This window comes from Giraffa tippelskirchi, chromosome Y (genome assembly GCF_054371585.1).
Source record: "Giraffa tippelskirchi isolate mGirTip1 chromosome Y, T2T-mGirTip1v1.2.pri, whole genome shotgun sequence".
In the NCBI taxonomy this organism is placed as follows: Eukaryota; Metazoa; Chordata; class Mammalia; order Artiodactyla; family Giraffidae; genus Giraffa; species Giraffa tippelskirchi.
This window is the reverse complement of record NC_137290.1, coordinates 6,699,265-6,716,435: the sequence shown is the minus strand read 5'-3', so window position 1 is coordinate 6,716,435 and position 17,171 is coordinate 6,699,265. Positions and strand designations below refer to the sequence as shown.

Below are 17,171 nucleotides of genomic sequence, written 5' to 3'. Positions count from 1 at the left end.
ACATTACTTTGCCAACAAAAGTCCGTCTAGTCAAGGTATGGTTTTTCCAGTCGTCATGTATGGATGTGAGAGTTGGACGGTGAAGAAAGCTGAGCACTGCAGAATTGATGCTTTTGAACTGTGGTGTTGGACAAGACTCTTGAGAGTCCCTTGGACTGCAGAGATCCAATCAATCCATCCTAAAAGAGATCAATCCTGGGTGTTCATTGGAGGGACTGATGTTGAAGGTGAAACTGCAATACTTTGGCCACCTCATGCGAAGGGTTGACTCATTGGAAAAGACCCTACTGCTGGGTAGGACTGGGGGTGGGAGGAGAAGGGGACGGCAGAGGATGAGATGGTTGGATGGCATCACCAACTCGATGGACATGGATTTGGGTAGACTCCGGGAGTTGGTGATGGACAGAGAGGCCTGGCGTGCTGCAATTCATGGGGTTGCAAACAGTTGGACACGACTGAGCGACTGAACTGAACTGAAAGAACAAATTTAAGATGGAGATCAACATACAAAGTATAATTTGAAAATTCACTCTTGTATACATTAGTCAACATATTATGTAACCATATGTCAAAGAAATCAACAAATCACAAATGAAATTAGAAAATATTCTGAAATAACAAGTGAATAACACTGTAAACTTCTAGGAAAACATCAAATCATGTCTGGAGAAAAAAAAATAAGTCACATTGTTTTTCAAACTAGAAATCAAATGTATGTTAAAAGTTAATTTAAAAAAAAGTTAATAAAAGATAACACTGACTAAATTAAATCCAAAGAAAGGAACAGGAACAGTAATTAACAAAACATAAAGCAATCATATAATAAATGCATATAAAGGATAATTATATTTGACAGACCTTGCCAAGACCAATCAATAAAAAACAGCAGGTGTTCACTACAGATCTTGACAGTTTGTAAGGAAATATTACAGGCCAATTTAAGCCAATAGTCTTCAGATGAAACAAGGAAAACTGACTAATTTTAACCTTCCATTTAATTAATTCTGACTAATTAAACTTTAAAAAAAGACTCAAATGGGGAGTTTAACAAATACAGTGATCACTGGGGCTTAAAATTTGTACCTCTCCCTTCACCGAAAACTGCAATGCAACTAAGATAAATTTAATATCTAGTAGTGCCCAACAGTCGTAATACTATGGTTTTGTGGAAGACACCAAAATGCACAGATGCTCAAGATACCTTATATAAAATAGTCTAGTAGAGTTGGCCATGAGCATCCTCAGGTCTTGTGGTAAGAAACTTGTAGATTTGTTGGGTCAACCATAGATTGAATTTAACTAAAATCACTTCCCCTACATCAAAGAATTAAGGGAGAAAAAAGTAATAATAATAACAAAAGCTATAAAGTAAACAAATACTTAGATTGGAAGGTTTATCTGAAACAGATAAAAGAAGGCTCTGTTCCTTAATATGTGTATTATAAAATAGAAGTTATCAGATTAGAAGGGTATTCAACCTTGAGGGTTTATCAATTCTAATTCAGAAAATATGGAAACTTAGGGTATGCTTTTAAGGGCTGAAGTAATATGTATGGGGTAATCTGATGCCAGCTTTTTAAAGATTCCATAATGGCTACTACATAAGCAGGGTTTAGGAACATGACACTTAAATGATGTGAAATTATCTTACTACATTCATTTACAATATGCATTAAAAAAAGATGTAAGCAGCTTTCCTTGATTGGTATAAATTTGTACAGTACCTACTCTCACCCCATTATTTTACATTTGAACTAGAAACAAAAGAACCTCACAAATGTTCACAGTATATCAAGTGTTTTCCCTCCCAGAATAGCTGTTAAAACTTTATACTGAAATTCACACCTGAAATCAAATCTAAAATGTTTTACTACATATACTATTGAGTAGTAGTCTCCTAGTAACTTTCTGCTTTCAGATCACAGACTATAAATTTATATGGTACTATTGTTATTAACTGAACAAGCTAACAAAATATGTCACATACAAAATATTATAAAGTTAACCTGAAACAATTTTTAAAGCCTATAGTGAAGAAATGATACTAACATTAAAGGGTGACTATACTTTGTATTGGGCTTCCCCAGTGGCTCAGTGGTAAAGAATCTGCCTGCAATGAATAGACCTGGGATCGACCCCTGGGTGGGGAAGATCCCCTGGAGAAGGAAATGACCATGCATTCCAAGATTCTTGCCTAGAGAACCCCATGGACAGGGGAGCCTGGCAGGTGACAGTCCACAGAGTCACAAACAGTTGGACACAACTAAATAACTAACACTTTCATTTTTTTCATACTTCCTGTTAAAAAGTACAATGTTTCAAAGACACTTCAGTACTACAGAAAAACAGAAGCAATTATTCTAAGACAAAAACTTATTTCAAACATTCAAAAATATTCTAGAAAAATAAACATATTAACATTACGATAGCAGTCCACTTCTTAAGTCATTTCAAATTATGCAGATGACTGAAGTTTAGTGGCAAATCACATTAAATGACAGTTTGCAGTGAAAGCAAAAGAATGTTTTGCAAATTCTTAAATCACAGTGAGTTGAAAGTTGTTACAAAACCTAGAAACATATTGAATACAAACCTTTAATTCCTTCATGCTTCTTGTTTGGTTTTATCACTAAGCAAAATTTCAAACACATTTAATGAGTATATGAATATATGTATGAATATATTCAGAGAAGGCAATGGCACTCCACTCCAGTACTCTTGCCTGGAAAATTCCATGGATGGAGGAGCCTGGTAGGCTGCAGTGCATGGGGTCGCAAAGAGTCAGACATGACTGAAGTGACTTAGCAGCAGCAGCATGAATATATTTAAAATATTAAATATATTCAGGAGCATATACCCAAAACTGAATTAAATTAACTGCCATTTATTTCATTTAAAGAAGAAAACGTAAAATACAAAATTCTTTTATATAACTCATGTCACTTAAAGCATAGATTAGGATTTTGTTTTTGTTTTTGATAAATTAAAACACTTACCTGGGTTTCATACAAGTGGGCAATATGAAACTGAACTACAAAGGATCATGGAAAAGGATTAATTACAATACAACTGAATTTACAGTAATGAAAGAAAACAGATATTATAAGATTTGAAATATTAAAAATGTTAAAAAAATAGATTGCAACTTGGAAGTGTAAGTTTTGTTTTTAATATGCAAAAAATCATGAGCATGCTAAGAAAATATAATTAAAAGTCATTAAATAAAAAATTATTAATCAATTTATTTTTAATTCTATGAAAATGTATCAAATATGCAAAGACCATCAACAGTTAATAAGTATACTAAAATTAAATCAGCAATAATAAGTAGATATAAGTTTTTCAAAAAATATAACCTTTAAAAATATATATATCCTAAAACATATTAAAAAATGTTCACATTAAAAACACAGTAATTACTTAACACTTTTTTAACTACTCAAGTTTTTCTTCCTTTATAGTTTTTCTTCATAGTTTTTTCCTTTATAGTTTTCTTTCTTTATAATCTATTTAAACCTTTTTTTTTAAGCCAAAGATTACAACAGTATTAGTAGACAGAAACATACAAGAAATTCCTTTTTTGTGAAATCTTCAGAATTAGATGAGTTTTTATTTAAAGAAGAAAAAAAAAAGCCTTACCACCTAAAAAGCAAATTTATAAAGTATGTATGTCTGAAAAAATTTTATAATGATAGAACACATCTGCTTTAAGCTGTTTCTGATGCTCCATTTGCAATTATCAGAACATAACAGATTCAATGAAGACCAAAAGTATCAACAAAAACAAAATTAGAATTACAGCTAAATTCCAGCTATTTGAATTTTACCAGGTTTATTTGTCAGTAACAAATCTTTCTTGCTATGCTGTAAGTAGAAGAAACTTTCACAATTTTATAGAGAACATAAATATGGATTGCTTTCAAGAAAAAGCTTCCAGCATTCATGAAACTCTCATTAAGTATCAAAATGTTTCTTCCCTTCTTCCCTTCTCTTCCCAACCCAACTTTCTCTATCACTTTCTCTCAGTCAACAGCAGGAAGATTATATTCTCTTTAGGAAACATTAAAAAAAACCTCACCAATTTAGGAAACATTAAAAAAACCTCACCAATTCTTAACTTCAGCACTTGAAAATTCTGATTCAGTGAGACTGACGTATGAAGGCTTGGAAAACTGTCTTAATCCTTAATAAATTCCCTAGCTTTCAAAAAACTTTTCCACATCCAGATTATTGAATACTACATTCAATATCCATAATTTCCTATATAGAACAGAAAAATTATCTTAAAATATTCTAATTAACTCTAAAATCAAGTAACTTATGAATACAAAGTCACTGATCTACGTAAGTGGTTACACGTTATTCTAAGGTAACAAAACATCCATAAGAAAGAATGAAAATATGTTTAGAGAAGAAAATACTATCACAATAACTAAATAAACAACAAAATACAATTTACAAAATTTTAGAAGTCTCACATAGAAAAATAACCTTTATTTACTTAATAGGTTAAGTAACTTTCTTTGTTCTCACTGTCATTTCCCAACGTAAGGTCAAATCCAGTTAATAAAAATTTCATCTCACTCCATTATTTGAGGGAAAGTAGTTTATAGGTAAAAGTAAGGAGAGATAGGGAATCTATATCCCATTTTCCTCATCTTCATATCTATCGAATAAGATAACAAAAAAGAAAAGATCTTCTAACTGCAACAGTAAACCCTTATGAACATCCTACCAATTGAGTCTCAGGTCCTATGTATCTGGCCTCATAATCCCATAAGGTGCTAGTGTCATCTTACAACAAGGGAAAAATCTCTCACTTCATTCTTAAACATAATTTGGAAGAGCAGTATAAATACTTAACCAGGAAAATACACTACATGGAAATTTTCTAATACATACACTAAAACACTGACAACATTGCCAAAAAGTCTTAAAATTTAAACTTTATTACAAGAATTATTTTCAAAATATTAAGAATATATATTACCCTGAATGATAATAATCTAATGAAAGTTTTATATCACCTAATTGTTCTCAAAAATATTAACTGGATACATGCATCTTTCCAGCTTGAAACACAGTATGTATTAATGTTAATGAAATTATACATCTGTACTTTATTCATGAACAAAAACACAACTGCTAGTTTGTTTTTTAAAACTTTACTCTGAATGCTCTGATCATTCTAATTGCATAAGCACAGGCTAAAAGCGTCAAAGAATAGTAATGGCCTGTGGAATACATGAAGTCTCAAAGACATTAAAAGAAAAGACAAATAATTTATGGCTTAAAAACAGACACTATAAGATAATAATGCCTTGTTATACTAAGCATTTAAATAATATCAGCCATTATACTGAGCACGAAGTAAGTACTCACTGTATATTACTGTTCTGTGAGTATTAGTCGTCTCTGAGTATGAAAATAGAACAGTGACTGTTTTTATACTCACAGAACATTTTTATACTTATCAAAAATTATGCTGATCAACTATCTTAAAGTATCTGAATCAGGTTTGTGCTCTCCCATTCTTGTTCTCAATAACCAAAAGAAACAAAGAATATTTGAAAAGGTATTCAAATTCATATAATATGAAATGTCTCATGGATATTCTGTTCCTCAAAAAGACAAAAAAACTAATATACGTGGAAATACTTACTTTCAACACTTGATAAAGTACAGGGATTAGAGTCAATCAAAGCTAACTGAAAATGCTGTAAGAAAAAGTGAAGATATTAGTGAACTAAATTTAGAGATGCATAAAGTCAACATTTATATTTAGGCTTTATCATTGTGACATGTAGCGTGAAATCATGTTATATAATTAAAATATAATAGCGAACAAAAACTATTTCTCAAAATCTATTGGGGAAACAAAGTGTTTTCAAGTTATTTCTATGGGAAGTTCTTCTGGGGGAAAAGTGTCTTTACCAATGTATCTTGTATCTATTTTTATTATACAAAACAAAGAAATTTCAGTATAAAGTAATGACAAAAATTCAGTTACAGAAATATTTAAATGATATTTGCTTCAGGTTACTATACTAAAAAACTATGAAATCCATCAGTACCTTTTAAAATATCAATGATTACCTTAAAATGAAATGTGGACTTTAGAAATGAAAAAATACTATTAGAAATCTCTTAAAGAATAAATCATACAGGCTTTTATTCACTCTTCACTATCACTGTATTTCAAGACATTAGAAAACTATAATCCACACTGAAATTCATCTGGAAAATACAGTTGTCCTTTAAAAAGGTATGTAAGCAGTGTAAAGCATATGGGATCATTCATGAAACATTAAAACACTCTACTTCTTATCAAAAGTCTATGTACAGTGCAAACAAATAATATCTATAGAGAGTCATATTAAGATGTATATTAATATGTTTAAAGCAGAACAGGTACATAAAAGAAACATTACAAAAAAATAATTACTAACTAGTACTAATTAATTAATATGATAGTAAATGCAAAACATAATATATAATATTTTATATGTCAAATACATATATACAATTCACATGTATTTTTCTACAGAGTTATGGCTTAAAACACAGATAACATTAAAACATGAAAATACTAGCTGTGATTAAAACACAGAGTAACTAATCACCTCTATTAATTATCAATATAAATGTCAAATACTTAAAATACTATAGGCAATTGAACTTTTTTTAAATTAAACGAGAAAGACTAGACCTCTATCAACCATTCTACAAAATATTCTCAGAAATGCACAATTTTCAGAGCCTTCATTAATTTTTCAATAATCAACTGTAATAAAATTAAGTAACCAAAGGATAAATTATTTAAAAAGTCAACTATATATATGTGAGACAGAATAAGAGACACAGATGCACAGAACAGTCTTATGGACTCTGAAGGAGAAGGTGGGGGTGGGACGTTCTGAGAGAACAGCATTGAAACATGTATATTATATGTGAAACAGAACACCATTCCAGGTTCGATGCATGAGACAAATGCTCAGGGCTGGGGCAATGGGATGACCCAGAGGGATGGGATGGGGAGGGAGATGGGAGGGGGGTTCAGGATGGGGAACACATGTAAACCCATGGCTGATTCATGTCAATGTATGGCAAAAACCACTACAATATTGTAAAGTAATTAACCCCCAACTAAAATAAATAAATTTATTAAAAAAAAAGTCAACTACATAAATGCCTTTCCTTTATATAATTTGTACATCTAAAACTGTGATAGGCATACTAAAGTTTTAAACACCAAAATGAACATGTAATCTAAGAGCATCTTGTTTGTGAAAATGCTTCTTCTTCAGTAAGTTTTAAGAATCACATTTCTTTGGAGTATCAAGGTGGAATCATCAAAAAGTACATAGCTAAGCTTCCTCAGCAAGCTATAATTAACAACAAAATTGTTTGTTACCTGATACTGTCAGAAGATTGGTTATAAAAAGAACACTGTAGGTGGTACAAGCAGCCTGTTATGCTCATACACCTTTAATAGCACAACTTTTTCAACAAATGGTAGTTTTGAAATTGTTACATGGAAAAGAATGAAAGCAGAGTGATATAGGTAAACATGAAGAACTAAAACTATAAAGCTCTGAGAAGCGTGAAAATGGTTCTAGTGAATCCCAAAGGCACAGGCAACAAGAAAAACAGACTAGGATTCTTAAAAATTAAAAACTTTTGTACATCAAAGAAAACTATTACTGGGAGAAAACATCTGAAATCATAGCTTTTATAAGGGATTAATACCCAGATTACATAAAGACACCAGATTACATAAAGACACCAACTCAACAAGAAAAATCAAAGAATGCAATTCAAACCTGGGCAAAGGACTTTGGTGTACATTTCTCAAAAGAAGGCAAATGGTCAATTGCAGAAGGAAAGATCCAAATTAGAAAAACCAAAGATAAGATTAATTCATTTCCACGAGGATGGCTATTATCTTTATAAATAATGGAAAAGAGGCTTGAGCAAGATGTAGAGAGATTCTACGACCCCAGTGCACAGCTGATGAGAATGTAAAATGTGCAGTCAGTGTGAAAAGTATAAAAATCCTCACAAAGTTAAATACACAATTGAGAAATTAGACTCCTAATTAGAGCCCTTTTTAAAAGAACTGAAAAAAGAGTCAAACACACTTTTGCGCAAAAATTCACAGTAACATTATTCACAACTTTCCAAAAAATGGAAAAACCGAAAGGGCCATCAACAGATGAATGGATGAAAACCCTGTGATACACACATGAAACAGAACACTACTTGCCATAAAAAAGACGTTCTATACATTCAAGAACATGAATGAACCCTAGCAACATTAAGCTTACTGAAATGAGCCAGACATAATACCGTCTGATTCCACTTATATCAGGTAACCAAAACTTAAAGTTCATAGAGTTAGAAAGCAGACTAGAAGAGAATCAGAAGCTGAGGGGAAAGGAAATTATTATTTAACATGTATAGAAGTTTCTAGAAGGGACACTAAGAATTTTGGGAAATGCCAGGGCGGCGGACGACAGGGCCTAGGCTGGGCGCGGGCAGGGGGCAGTGGCGAGAGGAGTTACCCAAGGCCAAAGGAGCAGGGGCTGCGTGGGCACAGGAGGGCGGAGAGGAGTTACTCCACATTCAAGGTCAGGAGGGGCTGTCATGAGTAGATACCCCTTGTCCAAAGTAAGGAGCAACGGCTGCACTTTGCTGGAGCAGCCGAGAAGAAATACCCCACGTCTAAGGTAATAGAAACCCAAGTAACACGGTAAGTGTTGCAAGAGGGCACCAGAGGGCAGACACACTGAAACTAAAATTACAGAAAACTAGCTAATCTACTTGCACGGACCACAGCCGTGTCTATCTCAGTAAAACTAAGCCATGCTGTGTGGGGCCACCCAAGACGGATGGGTCATGGTGAAGAGGTCTGACAGAATGTGGTCCACTGGAGAAGGGCATGGCAAACCACTTCACTATTCTTGCCTTGAGAACCCCATGAACAGTATGAAAAGGCAAAAAGATAGGAAACTGAAAGATGAACTCCCCAGGTCAGTAGGTGCCCAATATGCTACTGGAGATCAGTGGGGAAATAACTCCAGAAAGCATGATGGGATGAAGCCAAAGCTAAAACGATACCCAGCTGTGGAGGTGACTGGTGATAGATGCAAAGTCCAATGCTGTAAAGAGCAATATTGCATAGGAACCTGGAATGTTAGGTCCATGAATCAAGGCAAATTGGAAGTGGTCAAACAGGAGATGGCAAGAGTGAATGTTGACATTCTAGAAATCAGCAAACTAAAATGGACTGGAACGGGTGAATTTAACTCAGATGACCATAATATCTACGGCAGGAATCCCTTAGAAGAAATGGAGTAGCCATCATGGTCAACAAAAGAGTCTGAAATGCAGTACTTGGATGCAATCTCAAAAACGACAGAATGATCTCTGTTCATTTCCAAGGAAAACCATTCAATATCACGGTAATCCAAGTCTATGCCCTGACCAGTAACGCTGAAGAAGCTGAACTTGAACAGTTCTATGAAGACCTACAAGACCTTTTAGAACTAACATCCAAAAGAGATGCCCTTTTCATTATAGGGGACTGGAATGCAAAAGTCGGAAGTCAAGAAACACCTGGCGTAACAGGCAAATTTGGCCTTGGAGTACAGAATGAAGAAGGGCAATGGCTAATAGAGTTTTGCCGCGAGAACGCACTGGTAATAGCAAACACCCTATTCCAACAACACAAGAGAAGACTCTACATGTGGACATCACCAGATGGTCAACACCGAAATCAGACTGATTATATTCTTTGCAGCCAAAGATGGAGAAGCTCTATATACTCAGCAAAAACAAGACCGAGAGCAGACTGTGGCTCAGATCATGAACTGCTTATTGCCAAATTCAGACTTAAATTGAAGAAAGTAGGGAAAACCACTAGTCCTTTCAGGTATGACCTAGATCAAATCCCTTAGGAGTATACAGTAGAAGTGACAAATAGATTTAAGGGACTAGACCTGATAGACAGAGTGCCTGATGAACTATGGACAGAGGTTCGTGACATTGTACAGGAGACAGGGATCAAGAAAATCCCCATGGAAAAGAAATGCAAAAAAGCAAAATGGCTGTCTGAGGAGGCCTAACAGATAGCTGGGAAGAGAAGAGAAGCGAAAAGCAAAGGAGAAAAGGAAAGATATTCCCATCTGAATGCAGAGTTCCAAAGAATAGCAAGGAGAGGTAAGAAAGCCTTCCTCAGCGATCAGTGCAAAGAAATAGAGGAAAACAACAGATTGGGAAAGACTAGAGATCTCTTCAAGAAAATTAGAGATACCAAGGGAACATTTCATGCAAAGATGGGCTCGATAAAGGAGAGACATGGTATGGACCTAACAGAAGCAGAAGGTATTAAGAAGAGGTGGCAAGAATACACAGAAGAACTGTACAAAAAAGATCTTCACGACCCAGATAATCACGATGGTGTGATCACTCACCTAGAGCCAGACATCCTGGAATGTGAAGTCAAGTGGGCCTTAGAAAGCATCACTACGAACAAAGCTAGTGGAGGTGATGGAATTCCAGTTGAGCTAGTTCAAATCCTGAATGATGATGCTATGAAAGTGCTGCACTCGATATGCCAGCGAATTTGGAAAACTCAGCAGTGGCCACAGGACTGGAAAAGGTCAGTTTTCGTTCCAATCCCAAAGAAAGGCGATGCCAAAGAATGCTCAAAGTATCGCACCATTGCACTCACCTCACATGCTAGTAAAGTAATGCTCAAAATTCTCCAAGCCAGGCTTCAGCGATACATGAACCGTGAACTTCCAGATGTTCAAGCTGGTTTTAGAAAAGGCAGAGGAACCAGAGATCAAATTGCCAATATCTGCTGGATCATCGAAAAAGCAAGAGTTCCAGAAAAACATCTATTTCTGCTTTATTGACTATGCCAAAGCCTTTGACTGTGTGGATCACAATAAACTGTGGAAAATTCTGAAAGAGATGGAATACCAGACCATCTGACCTGACTCTTGAGGAACCTGTATGTAGGTCAGGAAGCAACAAGTAGAACTGGACATGGAAGAACAGACTGGTTCCAAATAGGAATAGGAGTACGTCAAGGCTGTATACTGCCACCCTGCTTATTTAACTTTTATGCAGAGTTCATCATGAGAAATGCTGGGCTGGAAGAAACACAAGGTAGAATCAAAATTGCTGGGAGAAATACCAATAATCTCAGATATGCAGATGACACCACCCTTATGGCAGAAAGTGAAGAAGAACTAAAGAGCCTCTTGATGAAAGTGAAAGAGGAGAGTGAAAAAGTTGGCTTAAAGCTCAACGTTCAGAAAACTAAGATCATGGCATCTGGTCCCATCACTTCATCGGAAATAGATGGGGAAACAGTGGAAACAGTGTCAGACTTTATTTTTTGGGGCTCCAGAATCACTGCTGATGGTGACTGCAGCCATGAAATTAAAAGATGCTTACTCCTTGGAAGGAAGGTTATGGCCAACCTAGATAGCATATTTAAAAGCAGAGACATTACTTTGCCAGCAAAAGTCCGTCTAGTCAAGGTATGGTTTTTCCAGGCATCATGTATGGATGTGAGAGTCAGACGGTGAAGAAAGCTGAGCGCTGCGGAATTGATGCTTTTGTACTATGGTGTTGGAGAAGATTCTTGAGAGTCCCTTGGACTGCAAGAAGATCCAGTCAATCCATCCTAAAAGAGATCAATCCTGGTTGTTCATTGGAAGATCTGATGTTGAAGCTGAAACTCCAATACTTTGGCCACTTCATGCGAAAGGTTGACTCATTGGAAAAGACCCTAATGCTGGGTAGGATTGGGGGCGGGAGGAGAAGAGGATGACAGAGGATGAGATGGTTGGATGGCATCACCGACTCAATGGACTTGGGTTTGGGTAGACTCCGGGAGTTGGTGATGGCCAGAGAGGCCTGGCACGCTGCAATTCATGGGTTCACAAAGAGTCGGACACGACTGAGCGACCGAACTGAACTGAAGGTTATACAACACTGTAAACATAGGTTACTCTCACTAAATTGTACGTTTGAAATGAAGTTGATGGCTTGTCAGGTAAAGCACCTGTGTGCCAGTGTAGGAGATGCTGGTTCCATCTGTGGACGACTGCATATGCAGTGAAGCAACTAAAGTCATGCATCACAGCTACTGAGCCTTTGCTCTATAGCCCAGGAACTGCAACTACTAAAGCTTGTGTCCCCTATAGCCCGATTTCCACAAGACAAGCTGCCACAGTGAAAACCTTGTGCAGCAACCATAGAGTGGCCACTGCTCAATGTAACCAGAGAAATGCCTATGTACCAACGAAGACCCAGCACAGCCAAAAGTAAAATAATAAAATGAGATCGTTCAATGTGTTGTTAAACACATAAAATATTTTAGCACAATAAAATAATTTAAAAACAATACTAGAAAAAAATTAAGGCTAGCTTGTATGTAGTATATTTTTAAAAGTTATTTAAAACATATTCTGAAATGGATTAATTTATTAAGATGCATGTGGCCCTTATATAGTAATTGTATTATTTCTTCTAAGCTCAGTTGCTCAATTGTGTCCGACTCTTTGTGACCCAATGGACTGTAGCCTGCCAGGCTCATCTGTCTGTGGGACTCTTCAGGCAGGAATACTGCAGTGGGCTTTCATTTCCCTCTCCATATTTCTTCTATAAACATAGTCAAGTGTACAGAACAATGCAGAGGATACAACACTACAAGAAACAAAAGTTTTGACCTTAATCAATGCCCAATCTTGGCTGTGATAAGATATAGTTATGTAAGATATTACCTCTCAATAAAATCATTTGATGGGTATATGTCAACTCTCTGTACCATTTTTTAAATTCAAATATTTTTATGGTAGCTGCTTTACAATATTGTGTTAGTTTTAAATGTGTAGCAAAGTGACTCAGTTATACCTATACACACATTCATTCTTTTTTAGATTCTTTTCTTCTATATGTCATTAGAAACTATTCAGCACAGTTTCCTTTGCTACTTAGTAGGTCCTTGTTAATTTCCTATTTTATATATCAGTTCAGTTCAGTCATTCAGTCATGTCCAACTCTTTGCAACCCCATGGACTGCAGCACGCCAGGCCTCCTTGTCCATCACCAGCTCCCCAGTTTACTCAAACTCATGTCCATTGACTCAATGATGCCGTCCAATCATCTCATCCCATCACCCCCTTCTCCTCCCGCCCCCAATCTTTCCCAGCATCAGGGTCTTTCCAAACAGTCAGCTCTTTGCATCAGGTGGCCAAAGTATTGGAGTTTCACCATTAGTCATTCCAATGAACACCCAGGACTGATCTCCTTTAGGATGGACCGGTTGGATCATCTTGCAGTCCAAGGGACTCTCAAGAGTCTTCTCCAACACCACAGTTCAAAAGCATCCATTCTTTGGCGCCCAGCTTTGTTTATAGTCCAACTCTCACATGCATACATGGCTACTGGAAAAACCACAGCCTTGATTAGACGGACTGTTGTTGGCAAAGTAATGTCTCTGCTTTTTAAATACGCTGTTGGTCATAACTTTTCTTCCAAGGAGTACATGTCTTTCAATTTCATGGCTTCAATCACCACCTGCAATGATTTTGGAGCCCCCAAAAATAAAGCCTGTCACTGTTTCCCCATCTATTTGCCATGAAGTGATAGGACGAGATGCCATGATCTTAGTTTTCTGAATGTTGAGCTTTAAGCCAAAGCTTCACTCTCCTCTTTCACTTTCATCAAGAGGCTCTTTAGTTCTTCTTCACTTTCTGCCATAAGGGTGGTGTCATCTGCACATCTGAGGTTATTGATATTTCGACCAGCAATCTTGATTCCAGTTTGTGCTTCATATAGCACATTTTATACATAGTAGCGTGTAAATGTCAACCCCAACCTCCCAATGTAAATTCCCACCCCGTGCCTGAAACCATTGGTTTGTCATCTACTTCTGTGACCTTACTTGTATTTTTTTAATTGTATGATAATTTACTATCATCTGAAATTTTTAAGTTAAAAATAAAATCCAAAACAGGAAAAACATTTTTTACTCAGGAATATCCAATATTTAACACTTTGAATTCTGCTTTCATTTTCATCCATTCTGAAAAACTAAATACATATCCTTACTGTGCTACCAGAGGCAAGATAAACCTATTTAAAAATACATATATATTACTAAAGAAAAGTATATTTAGTAACTGCTTAGAAAGTGTTGGGTTATGGGACAAATGGCTGGAAAGCCCCATCACTTTTCTACTTTACCTCATCATTTACTTAAGGTTCAAGGACTTTCGATTTTGCGTCAACGGATAGAGGCTTCTCTACAAACAGTGGCTGAATATAATCCCTGGATCCCTGATGAAGACAGTTTTGATTTAAAAATTTGGAACCAGCTTAAAAAAAAAATGTTGAACAAGCCACAGGACGGGGAGAAAACATTTCAGTAGATTTCTGGCCCCTGTGGGCCCTCATTAAAGCCGTGATCTTGCCATTTCAAGGCAATTGTAGCCCCCCGATATTCGTCAACAAGCGGAATGCTCATTATACAAATATTAATTAGATGATGAGACTTTACAAAAGGCCCAATTAGAGCCTGAGACATAGAATGTCTCAGAACTTTCCCACCATCCCTGCTCCAGCTGTCCCAAGCGCTTCTCCTACTCTTGTAACAGGCACAAAACCGAAGGTCCACTTGATTCTAGGACAAGATGAATCTGATGATGATTCTTCCGATATTCTCTTTGACACTAAAGCCAACAATACCTTTTTTGATGACAATGATAAGCCCCTAACACGCACTCGTATTTATGAAAACAGATGATCCACTCATTCTCCTTCACAACAAAGGCTTTCTGATTTACTGCCTTTACAAGTCGACCTTTTTGCCTTTCCTGTGTTAAGAAATGTTAATGCTCAAGGACAGCTAATCCCTCAATACGAAGACACTGATTTTTCTCACATGCAACAAATGAAAAAGGCTATAACTATGTACGGCCCTCATTTGCCTTTTACTAAAGAACTAAACGCTATAACATCTTCTATTAAAAATTTTATTCCTTATGATTGGCAAATTTTGATAAAAGCTCTTCTTAAACCAGGAAAATATCTTCAGTAGATAATACAGTTTCATGATATGGCCCAAGATTGTGCCAATTTTAATGCTCAAGCTGGCACTCCCCCAAACCAAATTACTTTTAAAATGTTAACCAGTTCGGGGCAATTTGATTCGGTGGAAGCTCGGATACAATGCCCTCCTTTGTTGCATGAGCAATTGAAAGAAGCTGCCCTTGAAGCTTGGGATCGAATTACTCCTCAAGGAGAACCGAAAGATGGCTACATAAAGATATTACAAGGCCTAATGAAGCCGATGCTGATTTTTTAGCTAGACTGGGAGTTGCTATCTCCAGTAATGTTGGAGAGGAAGCCAGAGTGCAATTAGAAAAACTGCTTACACATGAAAATGCCAATCAGGAATGTCAGAGAGCCATCGCTCCCATTCGTGAGACCGGAAATGCTATTATTTAAAGACTTGTCGCAACTTAGGATCAAAAACTCAGAAAATGCAAATGTTAGCTGAAGCAATGGCTGCTATTTTTAAAAAGGGAAATGAAAGATATTTTGTTTATGGGAATAAGAGCCATTTAAAAAAGGATTGCCCTAAAACACACACAAAAAATTAAAACTATTAAAAAATCTCCAGGAGTCTGCCCTCGTTGTTGTAAGGGGATACACTGGGCTAAAAAATGTGATACTGAAGAAAATCCTATTTCGGAAAACTCAAAGATGGAGACTCCCCAGGTCCCCACCAACAAAAACCGGGGACAAACTCCATCTTTTCCCTCAAACCCTCAACATCCGACAATACTACTGTCGATACACCATCCCTAGATGATTTTCTTCTTTTTCCTCAAGCAGTCCCTTCTAGCATACCTACCGGACTTTATGGACCCCTACCCTCACAAACCTTCGACCTTATACTTCGCTGATCTACTCTGACTTCTAAAGAAATTACTGTTCATTCTGAAATAACTGATTCAGATTATAAGGAAAAAATTCAAATTATCGAAATAATTGAAGTAATTCAAATAACTGAAAAAATTCAAACTATTATTGTCTCAGATACTGTGGCAATTCAAAAAGAGGGACAAAATTGCCCAGTTACTTCTTTTACCTTACATTTCTGTTAACTCCTCTAATGATATACAGACAGGTGGATTTGGTAACACAGATCAAAAGCAATCCTTATAGATTTACTTATACAATGACAAACTCAAATATACATTCGACATTTTTCCTAGGGGCCACTGCTCATTTAATAAACAATTCAATTATTAAAATAACTTGGAAAAATGACGAGCCTATTTAGACAGAGAAGTGGCCCCTTACAAAAGAGAAATCAGAGGCTACTAAGAACTTATAAATACACAATTGAAATTAAAACATATTGAGAAATCTTGTTCCTCTTGGAATTCTCCTGTTTTTGTAATAAAAAAGAAATCTGGCAAATGGTGTCTCTTAACAGATCTTCAAAAAGTTAATTCATCTATGAAACCTACGGGTACATTACAACCAGAAATTCCATCCCCTACCACTATTCCTCAAAAATGACATATTATTATTATGATAGATTTACAAGATTGCTTTTTTACTATACATTTACATGCTTTAGACCGAGAGAATTTGCTTTCTCTTTTCCTTATCCTAATCATATTGGGCCTCATAAACGGTATCAATGGACTGTGTTGCCTCAAAAAATGTGTCAATATTATGTAGCCAAAGCCCTTGAACCTATGAGAAAACAATTTCCTAATTTTCTTGTTATTCATTATATGGATGATATATTGTTTTCAGCTCCATCTGTTTTAGAAACTCAACAGATGTCTGACATAGCTCAACAATGCTTAAAAGCTTCTGGATTAATCATTGCCCCTGAAGAGATTCAAACATCTACACCTTACTATTACTTAGGATTTGTTGTTAATAGACAACATATTACTCCCCAACTAACACAGATTCTTGTTAATAAATTATCAACCTTGAATGATTTTCAAAAACTTTTAGGCAATATAAATTGGATTAGACCCTCTTTAGACATTGCAAATTATCAACTAACTAATTTATTTAACACTTTAAAAAGAGATCCCGATTTAAATAACCCTCGTTCA

At 35.9% G+C, this 17,171-nt stretch overlaps 1 protein-coding gene across 37 annotated transcripts in view; it reads right to left on the bottom strand.

The window, feature by feature from the left end:
- LOC145537620 (lysine-specific demethylase 6A-like) overlaps window positions 1-17,171 on the bottom strand; it is a 191,327-nt gene that overhangs the window by 93,201 nt on the left and 80,955 nt on the right. For 36 of the 37 annotated variants that reach the window (XM_081568362.1, XM_081568332.1, XM_081568337.1 and 33 more), the window contains 2 exons: window positions 5,663-5,717; window positions 2,997-3,031 (listed from right to left, as the gene is read on the bottom strand). The exons of the other annotated variant lie outside the window; for it this stretch is intronic. In XM_081568362.1, coding sequence (XP_081424488.1) covers window positions 2,997-3,031; window positions 5,663-5,717 — 90 coding nt within the window. The remainder of the gene's footprint in view (window positions 1-2,996; window positions 3,032-5,662; window positions 5,718-17,171) is intronic. 37 annotated transcript variants of the gene reach the window in all.